Source organism: Heptranchias perlo, chromosome 6 (assembly GCF_035084215.1).
Source record: "Heptranchias perlo isolate sHepPer1 chromosome 6, sHepPer1.hap1, whole genome shotgun sequence".
Classification (NCBI taxonomy): domain Eukaryota; kingdom Metazoa; phylum Chordata; class Chondrichthyes; order Hexanchiformes; family Hexanchidae; genus Heptranchias; species Heptranchias perlo.
The window spans coordinates 277,529-292,651 of record NC_090330.1 but is presented as its reverse complement, the minus strand read 5'-3'; the positions used below and the strand labels follow the sequence as shown (position 1 = coordinate 292,651).

Here is a 15,123-nt window from a genome sequence, read left to right as displayed (position 1 = left end):
TTCACAGAATCTTACAGCCCATCGTGCCTGTGCCGGCTCTTTGAAGGATCTATCTAATTAGTCCCACTCCCCCGCTCTTTCCCCAGAGCCCTGCAAATTTTTTCCCTTCAAGTATTTATCCAATTCCCTTTTGAAAGTTATTGTTGAATCTGCTTCCACCGCCCTTTCAGGCAGCGCATTCCAGATCAGAACAACTCACTGCGTAAAAAAAATTCTCTTCATCTCCCCCTCTGGCTCTTTTGCTGATCACCTTAAATCTGTGTCCTCTGGTTACCGACCCTCCTGCCACTGGAAACAGTTTCTCCTTATTTACTCTATTAAATCTCCCCTTAACCTTCTCTGCTCTAAGGAGAACAATCCCAGCTTCTCCAGTCTCTCCACATAACTGAAGTCCCTCATCCCTGGAATCATTCTAGTAAATCTCCTCTGCACCCTCTTAAAGGCCTTGACATCCTTCCTAAAGTGTGGTGCCCAGAATTGAACACAATACTCCAGCTCAGGCCTAACCAGTGCTTTATAAAGGTTTAGCATAACTTCCCTGCTTTTGTATTCGATGCCTCTATTAATAAAGCCCAGGATCCCATTTGCTTTTTTAACAGCCTTCTCAACTTGTCCTGCCACCTTCAAAGACATTCCTTAAAACCTACCTCTTTGACCAAGCGTTTGGTCACCTGTCCTAATATCTCCTTATGTGGCTCGGAGTTAAATTTTGTTTGATAATCGCTCCTGTGAGGCGCCCTGGGACGTTTTACCTCGTTAAAGGCACGAAATAAATGCAAGTTGTTATGTGAACCTCCAGGTCACTGCCTGTGGGTCCCAACAAGTTCTGGCAGCTCGCGCATTTTATGTTAATGAGGCCTGGGACCCCCTCCTGTCAGGAACGTGCTGCCTGCACATCACCCAGATTTATTTAATATAAAAGACACAGTCTGAAAGGCTCGGCTGCCATCTGACTTTCTAACAATTCAAATATATTTATTTGTTTGGGTGCAGTGGGTGAATTCAGATCACGCTTGCAATGTGAACCCGTCTCTGAGCGCATACCGAGGGGTCCATCTTCGACATGAGGGGAAGGTGAGTGATGATGTTGCTGTCCTTCAGGTCCACCTCCATGTTCTCCACACCCTGGTAGACGGGACACTGGTACTGTGGGTAAAGCAGGTGGGCACTCCCTGCATCACCTTCCTCTGCTCTGAGCCACACGGCTGGCATGCTGCAGGGTTTGGTTGAGAGAGTCTCCTGCAGGATCCCATGTCTCGTGTCCCACAGCGCGTTGTGCAGCTGAAGGCCGGTTATGTAGATGCCGTTCACCGGGGGGCTGGTGGGAGGGAGGGAGCTGGTCAGGACCTGAAATATATTAAACCGATTACTCCAAATACTCAGCACATAGGGGATTGATCGACTCGATTCAGAGAAATGGTTAACTCTTAGCAAAGGGATCGTCTTCTCAATACACACGTGGTCCGGACGCTGGTAGGGGTGATGATATCAACATTTGCCGACACTCCAACAATTGGGAGTGTTGGGAGTGGGTAACCGAAGAGGACTGTTCGGGACTTCAGGGAGGTTAGTAGACTGGGCAGCACATACATCACAGGAGGAGGCCATTCGGCCCGTCGTGTCTGTACTGGCTCTGTGAAAGAGCTATCCAATTAGTCCCACCTCCCTGCTCTTTCCCCATAGCCCTGCAAATATTTTCCCTTCAAGTATTTATCCAATTCCCTTTTGAAAGTTATTATTGAATCTGCTTCCACCGCCCTTTCAGGCAGCGCATTCCAGATCAGAACAACTCACTGCGTAAAAAAATTCTCATCTCCCCCTCTGGTTTTTTTGCCGATGATCTTATTGCAGGAGGAGGAATAGTGAGAGTTCAGTTGTACTAAATGGTAAAACATCAAAAGGAGTAGCGGAGCACAGAGACTCATGGATTTAGATACACAAATTTTTTTAAATGGGAGGGACAGGGGGGGCGCGGAGGGATGACGGGGGGGACGCGGAGGGGCAGGGGGAGCCAGAGGGGCTGAGGGACGCAGGGTCCGATCCCTGCTCCTGAACATGAGGCCCCAGGTGACCCTGATATTGTGGTTACACACCTGAGCTCGTATGTCGTATCTGTTCAGATCGAGCTGTTCGTATCGGGCTCTCTCCTGCAGCAGAGCCACGAGGAGCATTCTCGGTCGCTGAAATGCTGCCAAGTTGTAGGAGACGGGAGTTTCTGGGCTGTCCAGGTACACGTTCAACAGCTGCAACCTCATCTTCAACACCTGCACCCCCTGCGGGAGGGGTGGGGAGACCCGAGTGAGTGCCCCCCAAGCACGGGGAAGGTGTCCCCTCTCCAGCGATACAATAATGTCATCTGACTCCGTGTTCCGCAGTCTATCTCCTTGGAGCACGGCCAGTGTGTGTCTCAGGTCAGACAGGAGCTGGTCAGACAGGCGTTTCAGGCTGTCCTTTTCCTGCAGGAGAAATCCCCTCACCGGCTCCGCACTGACCCACGTCTCTGGGACCGACTCTCCCGGCATCGTCATCGAGTCCCACAGCTGCTGCAGCTTCTCGATACAGTCACTCAACACGGCCTTTAACCCCTCGTCCCGGCTGCTGTCTGGCCGGCGAGGAATAAGCAACGTCTGCGACTTGATCAGAATCTCGCTCATGACCTCATGGCTCCGCCTGATTAGCTGCTCCCGGACGCCATTGCACAGTCCGACTGTGACCGGTTCAACTGAGTTGGACATGAGGTCGATCCTTTTCTTGACATCCTGCTGTGTGAGGTTCACCAAGGCCGACCCTGGAATGGGCAGAAACCACCAGCAACATCACGACTTGCTCCTTTCTCTGTAATTTTACAAATACTTACACTCCATGCTGACTTTGTCCAATCCCGTTAATGCCCTCCAAATGTTCTATTATCACATCTTTTATAATAGACTCGAGCATTTTCCCCACTACTGATGTTAGCCTAACTGGTCTGTAATTCCCTGTTTTTTCTCTCCCTCCTTTTTTAAATAATGGGGTTACATTTGCCACCCTCCAATCTGTAGGAACTGTCCCAGAGTCTATAGAATTTTGAAAGATGATCACCAATGCATCCACTATTTCCAGGGCCACTTCCTTTAATACTCTGGGATGTAGATTATCAGGCCCTGGGGATTTGTCAGCCTTTAGCCCCATTAATTTCCCTAGCACTATTTTTTACTAATACTGATTTCCTTCAGTTCCTCCCTCTCACTGGACCCTTGGTTCCCTAACATTTCCGGGAGGCTATTGGTATCCTCCCAGGGGACGCGAACGGGGAGCTGGGAACGGAGGGGGGGACGGGGCCGGGGAGCTGGTGTTGAAGTAATTCTCAAATCTCTCGACCACTGGGGGTTTCCCTCACCTTGTGCCTGAGTCTGTTCTACATCGAGTTCCATCGAAACTACAGCACAGAAACAGGCCATTCGGCCCAACTGGTCTATCCCGGTGTTTATGCTCCACCTGAGCCTCCTCCCTCCCTACTTCATCTCACCCTATCAGCATATCCTTCTATTCCAGCCTGTTCAATATTTCCTGATAATTATATCCTCTCAGTTCTGGTATCATCCTTGTGAATCTTTTTTGCATCTTCTCCAATGCCTCTTTATCCTTTTTATAATATGGAGACCAGAACTGTTCACAAAGTGTGGTCTAACCAAGGTTCTATACAAGTTTAACATAACTTCTCTGCTTTTCAATTCTATCCCTCCAGAAATTAACCCCAGTGCTGGATTTGCCTTTTTTATCGCCTTGTACTTTGTGCTTTGTGTATTTTTATCCCGAGCTCCCTCTGCTCCTCTACCCCATTTAGACTCTTATTATCCAAGCAATATGAGGCCTCCTTGTTCTTCCTACCAAAATGCTCAATCTCACACTTATCTATTTTGAAATTCATATGTTGTGGACTCATAGAAAGGTTACAGCACGGAAGGAGGCCATTCAGCCCATCGAGTCCATGCCGGCTCTATGCAAGAGCGATCCAGCTAGTCCCACTCCCCCTCCCTATCCCCGTAGCCCTGCAAATTTTTTCCTTTCAAGTACTTATCCAGTTCCCTTTTGAAGACCATGATTGAATCTGCCTCCACCACCCCCTCGGGCAGTGCATTCCAGATCCTAACCACTCGCTGTGTAAATAAGTTTTTCCTCATGTCACCTTTGGTTCTTTTGCCAATCACCTTAAATCCAAGCCCTCTGGTTCTTGACCCTTCCGCCAATGGGAACAGTTTCTCTCTATCTACTCTGTCCAGACCCTTCATGATTTTGAATACCTCTATCAAATCTCCTCTCAACCTTCTCTGTTCCAAGGAGAACAATCCCAGCTTCTCCAGTCTATCCATGTAACTAAAGTCCCTCATCCTTTGTGATAGAGATTGATGGAGATTTATTGCTATCTTTAATCAACAACTCCATTATCATTGTATCTGCGACTACCAGGATGGTGGAAGGTGAACCAGATGGACCTCCATCTTTTTTTGACCAGCAATTCCTATTTTAATGCCACTTCAGAGGGCATTGAGAGTCAGTCACGTTAAGGACAGACTGGGTAAGGACGGCAGGTTCCCGTCCCTGAAGGACATTATTGAGCCAGTTGGGTTTTAATGACAATCCGGCAGCTTCATGGTCACTTTATCTGATGTCAGCCCACAAATCACCACATTTATTGAATTCAATTCCACAATTTGCCCGAGTGGAACTTGACCTCATGACCTCTGGGTTATTAATCTCAGTAATATGACTAGGCTTTGTGGAGGCTCTGGTGCTTTTGCATCTCATCACCTCTCCCATTCGCCCATCACCCCTCCCCCCGTTCGCCCATCACTCCTGCGCTCGCTGACCTACATTGGCTCCCAGTCCAGCTGTAACCTCCTCCAGCCCTACAACCCTCCGGGATCTCTGCGCTCCTCCAATTCTGGCCTCTTGTGCACCCCCGATTTTAATCACTCCACCATTGGCGGCCGTGCCTTCAGCTGCCTGGGCCCTAAGCTCTGGAATTCCCTCCCTAAATCTCTCCGCCTCTCTCTCCTCCTTTAAGATGCTCCTTAAAATCCACCTCTATGACTAAGCCCCGGCCACCAGTCCCAACACCTCCCCGTGCGGCTCTGTGTCAAACCCTGTCTGAGGGATGTTCCACTACGTCAAAGGCCAGTTGTTGTTGCTGATAAGACAGTGATACACCTGCGACTGCAATCACAGAGCCAGTGAAAGCTACCAGGCTGAGGTGTGGTATCTCCCAGTCTCCCTGCACGGAGGCATGGTTGGGGAAACATACAATAAGAGGCAGATTTAATCAGGGACTCCCTCCTTGTACCTGTCTCAAGAGATCTGGGACACCAGTTGCCTGCTCTGCTTCTTAGCTGGGAGCACCCAGAAACACGAAATCCCTGAACCCCACAACCCAGATTTCTCTGGGTGCAGGGAGCTTCCATCAGGGACAATGCAAACCACAGTTTCTGGAACAGCAGGACGGGGAGAATGCTGAGTTTGGGGCCCTCCACTGGTCAATGGAAATGGGTAAGGTCGTGTCGTGGGTTTGGTCCTGGAAAAGCAACCCAGAGGTCAAAGTTCAAATCCCACCAGGGCAAGTTGTGAAATTGAATTCAATAAAGTTGGCAGCAGAAAATAACCATGAAGCAATTGGATTGTTGTTCACCAGGTCATTAATGTCCTTTAGGGAAGGAAACCTGCCGTCCTCACCTGGTCTGGGCCTACATGTGACTCCAGTCCCCACACAGATGTGGTTGACTCTGAATTGCCCTCTGGGTGACAAAATCATTCAGTTGTAACAACAATTTCCCAAAGTCCAACCTCCACCGTCTTGGAGTGGACAATGACCGGGAGCATCACCCACACCGCGAGAGGATGAATCAGAAGCTGGGACTGACGGTTTGAGGAGATTTTACCAGTGGTGCTGGTGAGTGACGTGATGAGGCTGCAGATGCCTCTGGTGGAGAAGCACGCGGATCTCCTCAGACAGTGGCCAATGATGCTGATCAGGGCCTCCTCGTCCCCTCTGTCCAACAAATGGCCGCGATATGCCGCCAAACCTGGAAACAAAAGGCGAAAAATAATAGAATTACATCTCGGCTCAGTCGGCAGCAGTCAGGAGGTTGTGGGTTCAAATCCAGGACAGACTGACAGCCCTCCCACAACCAATACCACTCATAAAATCTTAGAGCACAGAAGGAGACCATTCGGTCCATCGTGCCTGTGCCGGCTCTTTGAAAGATCTATCCAATTAGTCCCACTGCCCCGCTCTTTCCCCAGAGCCCTGTAAATTTTACCCCTTCAAGTATTTATCCAATTCCCCTTTTGAAAGTTATTATTGAATCTGCTTCCATCGCCCTTTCAGGCAGCGCATTCCAGATCAGAACAACTCGCTGTAAAAAAATATTCTCATCTTTACCCCCACCCCAACCCTCGGTTCTTTGTCAATCACCTTAAATCTGTGTCCTCTGGTTACCGACCCTCCTGCCACTGGAAACAGTTTCTCCTTATTTTACTCTAATAATTTTGAACGCCTCTATTAAATCTCCCCTTAACCTTCTCTGAACTAAGGAGAACAATCCCAGCTTTTCTAGTCTCTCCACATAACACATTGCTGTTTGTGGGATCTTGCTGTGCGCAGATTGCTGGGCTCCTGCGTTTCCGGCATTACAACAGTGACTACACTTCAAAAGTACTTGATTGGCTGTAAAGCGGTTTGGGACGTCCTATAGAAATGCAAATCTTTCTTTATTTCTCACCTACTAGAAGCTCGAGCAGATTATCTGAGTGGCCACACATCGTTTGCAGTTTCTTCTGAGTGCAGAGGGCGGCGAATAAATCTGCCTGTGTCCTGCGAGATAAAATGTAGAATCATAGACTGTTCCAGCACAGAAAGAGGCCATTCAGCCCATCGAGTCTGTCCCACTGATTTTCTGTACATGATCCGCACAGCTTCCTTTGATATATTACCCTTTAGTACCACCTGATCTGACCTTGGTTAGGCCCCATCGAGAATTCTGTGTCCGGCTCTGGTCCCCCTCGCACTGGGGTATGGGAGCCCAGGAGAGGGGCCCACAGGATTGATACCTGGTGTAAAATTCCGGGAGAGTTGCTGACACAGGCCCGATGGGTGGAGTGGCCGGCCTGGGCTGTATGATTCTATGAAGCAGGGGGGGAATGTTCCGACGTGTGTGGGTCCTGACTTACCAGTGGTAGGAGCGTGCCTGCACCCAGCTCGTGTAGTGCTGACGGTGGAGCAGGATAGCGTGGAGGGCGGTGAGGGTCGCGAGACTCTCTGGGCTCAGGGTGTCTCCGTGCTCTGCTGTGGCCTGTGCGTACGTGCGTTTCAGCGTGTTTTGCAGCATCGATGGTGTCTCGATCACCAGTTTCCGCGTGTTTCGCCTCAGGATTCCTGCAACACAAGGTCACGTGGGGTTCAGTGCCCGGGGGGATGAGGGTCAGGAGCGGAACTGAAAGATCCCGGAACACACAAAGCAGCATCGCGGAACCTCGGGAACCTGCTCCACGGGGCCCTGTTTTGCCCCCTCGATCCCTCCGATGCTTCGATTTTGTTATTTCAACTACGGAGCAAAGGGCAGGAACTTCCAGCCAGGAAAGGGGTAAATTGTGGGGCCCTGGGGGGTGCTGGTTACAAAGAGCAGTTGGTGGAGCAGGTAACCTCCGACCCACCCCCCCCCGCCTTCCCCTCCGACCCCTCCCCTCCAACCCCTCCCCTCCATTCCCTCCATTCCCTCCCCTCCATTCCCTCCCTCCGACTCCCTCCTCATCCCCTCCTCTGGCCCCCACTCTATTCCCCCCTCTATTCCGTGTTACTTTTCCCAGGTGCTGCAGGTATCTTTAAGCTGCCCTCTGCCCTGAGGCCTCTGCCCTCTGCCCTCTGCCCTGAGGCCTCTGCCCTCTGCCCTCCGCCCCGTAGTGGAGAATCCTTGACCTCGTCACACACACCTGGCAGGGAACCACTGGCCTCATTCTTGCAAATGAGCCACAAACGAAAGTCCCGATGGATTTTGTCCCCATACTCGGTCAGGATGGTCAGAACATCCTCTACGGGACGGTCATCGCAGTGGGAATATTCGACCGGCACAGTGTGAGCAGCGCGTTGAGACGGAACGTTACCTGGAAGGAAAAACACCAAGTTGCATCATTTGACGACGGGTACAGTCTGGATACAGTCTGGGTCCAGACTAGGTACAGTCTCGCTACAGTCTGGGTATAGACTGGGTACAGATGGAGTCCAGACCGGGTACAGTCTGGGTGCAGTTCGTGTACAGACAGGGTACAGACCGGGTACAGTTCGTGTACAGACAGGGTACAGTCTGGGTACAGACCGGGTACAGTCTGGGTCCAGGCTGGGTACAGACTGGGTCTAGTCTGGGTACAGTCTGGGTCCAGGCTGGGTACAGGCTGGGCCTAGTCTGGGTACAGGCCGGGTACAGACTGGGTCCAGTCTGGGTACAGTCCGGGTGCAGTTCGTGTACAGACTGGGTACAGTCTGGGTCCAGTCTGGGTACAGACCGGGTACAGTCTGGGTCCACACCAGGTACAGTCTGAGTACAGATCGGGTCCAGTCTGGGTACAGACCGGGTCCAGTCTGGGTACAGACCGGGTCCAGTCTGGGTACAGACCGGGTCCAGTCTGGGTACAGACCGGGTCCAGTCTGGGTACAGACCGGGTCCAGTCTGGGTACAGACCGGGTCCAGTCTGGGTACAGACCGGGTATAGACTGGGTACAGACCGGGTCCAGTCTGGGTACAGACCGGGTATAGACTGGGTACAGACCGGGTCCAGTCTGGGTCCAGTCTGGGTACAGACCGGGTACAGTCTGGGTCCAGTCTGGGTACACACCAGGTACAGTCTGAGTACAGACCGGGTCCAGTCTGGGTACAGACCGGGTCCAGTCTGGATACAGACCGGGTATAGACTGGGTACAGACCGGGTCCAGTCTGGGTGGTGATCACCAGTACGAGGAGAATGAGCACTTGCTGAGATATAATTTGTTCAAAAAATATTTTTATGCAGTAAAAAAGAAAACAGTTCAACAAAACACAGCAAGTCAATCACCAACTGGAGGAGTTAATGTAGAGGGAGATTTACTTTGTATCTCACCCTGTACCTGCCCTGGGAGTGTTTGATGGGACAGTGTAGAGGGAGCTTTACTCTGTATCTAACCCTGTACCTGCCCTGGGAGTGTTTGATGGGACAGTGTAGACGGAGCTTTACTCTGTATCTAACCCGTGCTGTACCTGCCCTGGGAGTGTTTGATGGGACAGTGTAGAGGGAGCTTTACTCTGTATCTAACCCTGTACCTGCCCTGGGAGTGTTTGATGGGACAGTGTAGAGGGAGCTTTACTCTGTATCTAACCCTGTACCTGCCCTGGGAGTGTTTGATGGGACAGTGTAGACGGAGCTTTACTCTGTATCTAACCCGTGCTGTACCTGCCCTGGGAGTGTTTGATGGGACAGTGTAGAGGGAGCTTTACTCTGTATCTAACCCTGTACCTGCCCTGGGAGTGTTTGATGGGACGGTGTAGAGGGAGCTTTACTCTGTATCTAACCCTGTACCTGCCCTGGGAGTGTTTGATGGGACGGTGTAGAGGGAGCTTTACTCTGTATCTAACCCTGTACCTGCCCTGGGAGTGTTTGATGGGACAGTGTAGAGGGAGCTTTACTCTGTATCTAACCCTGTACCTGCCCTGGGAGTGTTTGATGGGACAGTGTAGAGGGAGCTTTACTCTGTATCTAACCCTGTACCTGCCCTGGGAGTGTTTGATGGGACGGTGTAGAGGGAGCTTTACTCTGTATCTAACCCTGTACCTGCCCTGGGAGTGTTTGATGGGACAGTGTAGAGGGAGCTTTACTCTGTATCTAACCCTGTACCAGCCCTGGGAGTGTTTGATGGGACAGTGTAGAGGGAGCTTTACTCTGTATCTAACCCTGTACCTGCCCTGGGAGTGTTTGATGGGACAGTGTAGAGGGAGCTTTACTCTGTATCTAACCCTGTACCTGCCCTGGGAGTGTTTGATGGGACAGTGTAGAGGGAGCTTTACTCTGTATCTAACCCTGTACCAGCCCTGGGAGTGTTTGATGGGACAGTGTAGAGGGAGCTTTACTCTGTATCTAACCCTGTACCTGACCCTGGGAGTGTTTGATGGGACAGTGTAGAGGGAGCTTTACTCTGTATCTAACCCTGTACCTGCCCTGGGAGTGTTTGATGGGACAGTGTAGAGGGAGCTTTACTCTGTATCTAACCCTGTACCTGCCCTGGGAGTGTTTGATGGGACAGTGTAGAGGGAGCTTTACTCTGTATCTAACCCTGTACCTGCCCTGGGAGTGTTTGATGGGACAGTGTAGAGGGAGCTTTACTCTGTATCTAACCCTGTACCTGCCCTGGGAGTGTTTGATGGGACAGTGTAGAGGGAGCTTTACTCTGTATCTAACCCTGTACCTGCCCTGGGAGTGTTTGATGGGACAGTGTAGAGGGAGCTTTACTCTGTATCTAACCCTGTACCAGCCCTGGGAGTGTTTGATGGGACAGTGTAGAGGGAGCTTTACTCTGTATCTAACCCTGTACCTGACCCTGGGAGTGTTTGATGGGACAGTGTAGAGGGAGCTTTACTCTGTATCTAACCCTGTACCTGCCCTGGGAGTGTTTGATGGGACAGTGTAGAGGGAGCTTTACTCTGTATCTAACCCTGTACCTGACCCTGGGAGTGTTTGATGGGACAGTGTAGAGGGAGCTTTACTCTGTATCTAACCCTGTACCTGCCCTGGGAGTGTTTGATGGGACAGTGTAGAGGGAGCTTTACTCTGTATCTAACCCTGTACCTGCCCTGGGAGTGTTTGATGGGACAGTGTAGAGGGAGCTTTACTCTGTATCTAACCCTGTACCTGCCCTGGGAGTGTTTGACGGGACAGTGTAGAGGGAGATTTACTCTGTATCTAACCCTGTACCTGCCCTGGGAGTGTTTGACGGGACAGTGTAGAGGGAGCTTTACTCTGTATCTAACCCTGTACCAGCCCTGGGAGTGTTTGATGGGACAGTGTAGAGGGAGCTTTACTCTGTATCTAACCCTGTACCTGACCCTGGGAGTGTTTGATGGGACAGTGTAGAGGGAGCTTTACTCTGTATCTAACCCTGTACCTGCCCTGGGAGTGTTTGATGGGACAGTGTAGAGGGAGCTTTACTCTGTATCTAACCCTGTACCTGACCCTGGGAGTGTTTGATGGGACAGTGTAGAGGGAGCTTTACTCTGTATCTAACCCTGTACCTGACCCTGGGAGTGTTTGATGGGACAGTGTAGAGGGAGCTTTACTCTGTATCTAACCCTGTACCTGCCCTGGGAGTGTTTGATGGGACAGTGTAGAGGGAGCTTTACTCTGTATCTAACCCTGTACCTGCCCCTGGGAGTGTTTGGTGGGACAGTGTAGAGGGAGCTTTACTCTGTATCTAACCCTGTACCTGCCCTGGGAGTGTTTGATGGGACAGTGTAGAGGGAGCTTTACTCTGTATCTAACGCTGTACCTGCCCCTGGGAGTGTTTGATGGGACAGTGTAGAGGGAGCTTTACTCTGTATCTAACCCTGTACCTGCCCTGGGAGTGTTTGATGGGACAGTGTAGAGGGAGCTTTACTCTGTATCTAACCCGTGCTGTACCTGCCCTGGGAGTGTTTGATGGGACAGTGTAGAGGGAGCTTTACTCTGTATCTAACCCTGTACCTGCCCTGGGAGTGTTTGACGGGACAGTGTAGAGGGAGCTTTACTCTGTATCTAACCCTGTACCTGCCCTGGGAGTGTTTGATGGGACAGTGTAGAGGGAGATTTACCTGCTGTCTCTCGGTCACAGACGGCCGGACTCACCTTTAAAGGCAGTGATCAGCTGAATCAGCTGACTGACCAAGCGGCTGTCCCAGTGCTCTGATAGGTGACAGTTGTTCAGCACCAGCCAATGGCCATCACTCATTCCCTTCTTTAAACAGCGCAGAATCTCCTCCGATTGGTCACGTGATCCGAGTGAGATGATGCGCACATTGTCCTGAAACACAAACCAGTCCGTCACACGCTGGTCACCATCGGGCTGCACAGACAGCGACACGAAACACACTCGACACCATCCAGGACAAATCAGTCTGCTCGATTGGCAGCCCATCCCCACCTTAAACACCCGCCCCTCCCCCACCTTAAACACCCGCTCCCTCCCCCACCTTAAACACCCGCTCCCTCCCCCCACCATAAACACCCGCTCCCTCCCCCACCTCAAACACCCGCTCCCTCCCCCCACCATAAACACCCGCTCCCTCCCCCACCTTAAACACCCGCTCCCTCCCCCACCTAAAACACCCGCTCCCTCCCCCACCTAAAACACCCGCTCCCTCCCCCACCTAAAACACCCGCTCCCTCCCCCACCTAAAACACCCGCTCCCTCCCCCACCTAAAACACCCGCTCCCTCCCCCACCTAAAACACCCGCTCCCTCCCCCACCTAAAATACCCGCTCCCTCCCCCACCTAAAACACCCGCTCCCTCCCCTACCTTAAACACCCGCTCCCTCCCCCACCTTAAACACCCGCCCCTCCCCCACCTTAAACACCCGCTCCCTCCCCCACCTTAAACACCCGCTCCCTCCCCCCACCATAAACACCCGCTCCCTCCCCCACCTCAAACACCCGCTCCCTCCCCCACCATAAACACCCGCTCCCTCCCCCACCTTAAACACCCGCTCCCTCCCCCACCTTAAACACCCGCTCCCTCCCCCACCATAAACACCCGCTCCCTCCCCCACCTCAAACACCTGCCCCCTCCCCCACCTCAAACACCCGCCCCCTCCCCCACCTCAAACACCCGCCCCCTCCCCCACCTTAAACACCCGCTCCCTCCCCCACCTTAAACACCCGCCCCCTCCCCCACCTTAAACACCCGCTCCCTCCCCCACCTTAAACACCCGCCCCCTCCCCCACCTTAAACACCCGCTCCCTCCTCCACCCTAAACACCCGCTCCCTCCCCCACCTTAAACACCCGCCCCCTCCCCCACCTTAAACACCCGCCCCCTCCTCCACCTTAAACACCCGCTCCCTCCCCCACCTTAAACACCCGCCCCCTCCCCCACCTTAAACACCCGCCCCCTCCCCCACCTCAAACACCCGCTCCCTCCCCCACCATAAACACCCGCTCCCTCCCCCACCTCAAACACCTGCCCCCTCCCCCACCTCAAACACCCGCCCCCTCCCCCACCTCAAACACCCGCCCCCTCCCCCACCTTAAACACCCGCTCCCTCCCCCACCTTAAACACCCGCCCCCTCCCCCACCTTAAACACCCGCTCCCTCCCCCACCTTAAACACCCGCCCCCTCCCCCACCTTAAACACCCGCTCCCTCCTCCACCCTAAACACCCGCTCCTGCCCCCACCTTAAACACCCGCCCCCTCCCCCACCTTAAACACCCGCCCCCTCCCCCACCTTAAACACCCGCTCCCTCCTCCACCTTAAACACCCGCTCCCTCCCCCACCTTAAACACCCGCCCCCTCCCCCACCTTAAACACCCGCTCCCTCCTCCACCCTAAACACCCGCTCCCTCCCCCACCTTAAACACCCGCCCCCTCCCCCACCTTAAACACCCGCCCCCTCCTCCACCTTAAACACCCGCTCCCTCCTCCACCCTAAACACCCGCCCCCTCCCCCACCTTAAACACCCGCTCCCTCCTCCACCCTAAACACCCGCTCCCTCCCCCACCTTAAACACCCGCTCCCTCCCCCACCTAAAACACCCGCTCCCTCCCCCACCTAAAACACCCGCTCCCTCCCCCACCTCAAACACCCGCTCCCTCCCCCACCATAAACACCCGCCCCCTCCCCCACCTTAAACACCCGCTCCCTCCCACACCTCAAACACCCGCCCCCTCCCCCACCTAAAACACCCACTCCCTCCCCTACCTTAAACACCCGCTCCCTCCCCCACCTCAAACACCCGCTCCCTCCCCCACCATAAACACCCGCCCCCTCCCCCACCTTAAACACCCGCTCCCTCCCCCACCTAAAACACCCGCTCCCTCCCCCACCTAAAACACCCACTCCCTCCCCTACCTTAAACACCCGCTCCCTCCCCCACCTTAAACACCCGCCCCTCCCCCACCTTAAACACCCGCCCCCTCCCCCACCTTAAACACCCGCTCCCTCCCCCCACCATAAACACCCGCTCCCTCCCCCACCTCAAACACCCGCTCCCTCCCCCCACCATAAACACCCGCTCCCTCCCCCACCTTAAACACCCGCTCCCTCCCCCACCTAAAACACCCGCTCCCTCCCCCACCTGAAACACCCGCTCCCTCCCCCACCTAAAACACCCGCTCCCTCCCCTACCTTAAACACCCGCTCCCTCCCCCACCTTAAACACCCGCCCCTCCCCCACCTTAAACACCCGCTCCCTCCCCCACCTTAAACACCCGCTCCCTCCCCCCACCATAAACACCCGCTCCCTCCCCCACCTCAAACACCCGCTCCCTCCCCCCACCATAAACACCCGCTCCCTCCCCCACCTTAAACACCCGCTCCCTCCCCCACCTTAAACACCCGCTCCCTCCCCCACCATAAACACCCGCTCCCTCCCCCACCTCAAACACCTGCCCCCTCCCCCACCTTAAACACCCGCTCCCTCCCCCACCCTAAACACCCACTCCCTCCCCCACCTTAAACACCCGCTCCCTCCCCCACCTTAAACACCCGCCCCCTCCCCCACCTTAAACACCCGCCCCCTCCCCCACCTTAAACACCCGCCCCCTCCCCCACCTTAAACACCCGCTCCCTCCTCCACCCTAAACACCCGCTCCCTCCCCCACCTTAAACACCCGCTCCCTCCTCCACCTTAAACACCCGCTCCCTCCCCCACCTTAAACACCCGCCCCCTCCCCCACCTCAAACACCTGCCCCCTCCCCCACCTTAAACACCCGCTCCCTCCCCCACCCTAAACACCCGCTCCCTCCCCCACCTTAAACACCCGCTCCCTTCACCACCATAAACACCCGCTCCCTCCCCCACCTTAAACACCCGCTCCCTCCTCCACCCTAAACACCCGCTCCCTCCCCCACCTTAAACACCCGCTCCCTTCACC

The 15,123-nt window shown here is 53.8% G+C and overlaps 1 protein-coding gene across 1 annotated transcript in view; it reads right to left on the bottom strand.

Annotated features, from left to right (window-relative positions):
• Positions 1 to 958: 958 nt before the first annotated feature.
• LOC137322620 (dynein heavy chain domain-containing protein 1-like) overlaps positions 959 to 15,123 on the bottom strand; it is a 142,094-nt gene continuing 127,929 nt past the window's right edge. Inside the window, exons 19-25 of the mRNA XM_067985527.1 lie at positions 11,878 to 12,052; positions 7,966 to 8,136; positions 7,207 to 7,411; positions 6,759 to 6,850; positions 5,916 to 6,059; positions 2,094 to 2,788; positions 959 to 1,347 (exon numbers count right to left, since the gene is read on the bottom strand). Coding sequence (XP_067841628.1) covers positions 1,003 to 1,347; positions 2,094 to 2,788; positions 5,916 to 6,059; positions 6,759 to 6,850; positions 7,207 to 7,411; positions 7,966 to 8,136; positions 11,878 to 12,052 — 1,827 coding nt within the window. The 3' untranslated portion in view covers positions 959 to 1,002. The remainder of the gene's footprint in view (positions 1,348 to 2,093; positions 2,789 to 5,915; positions 6,060 to 6,758; positions 6,851 to 7,206; positions 7,412 to 7,965; positions 8,137 to 11,877; positions 12,053 to 15,123) is intronic.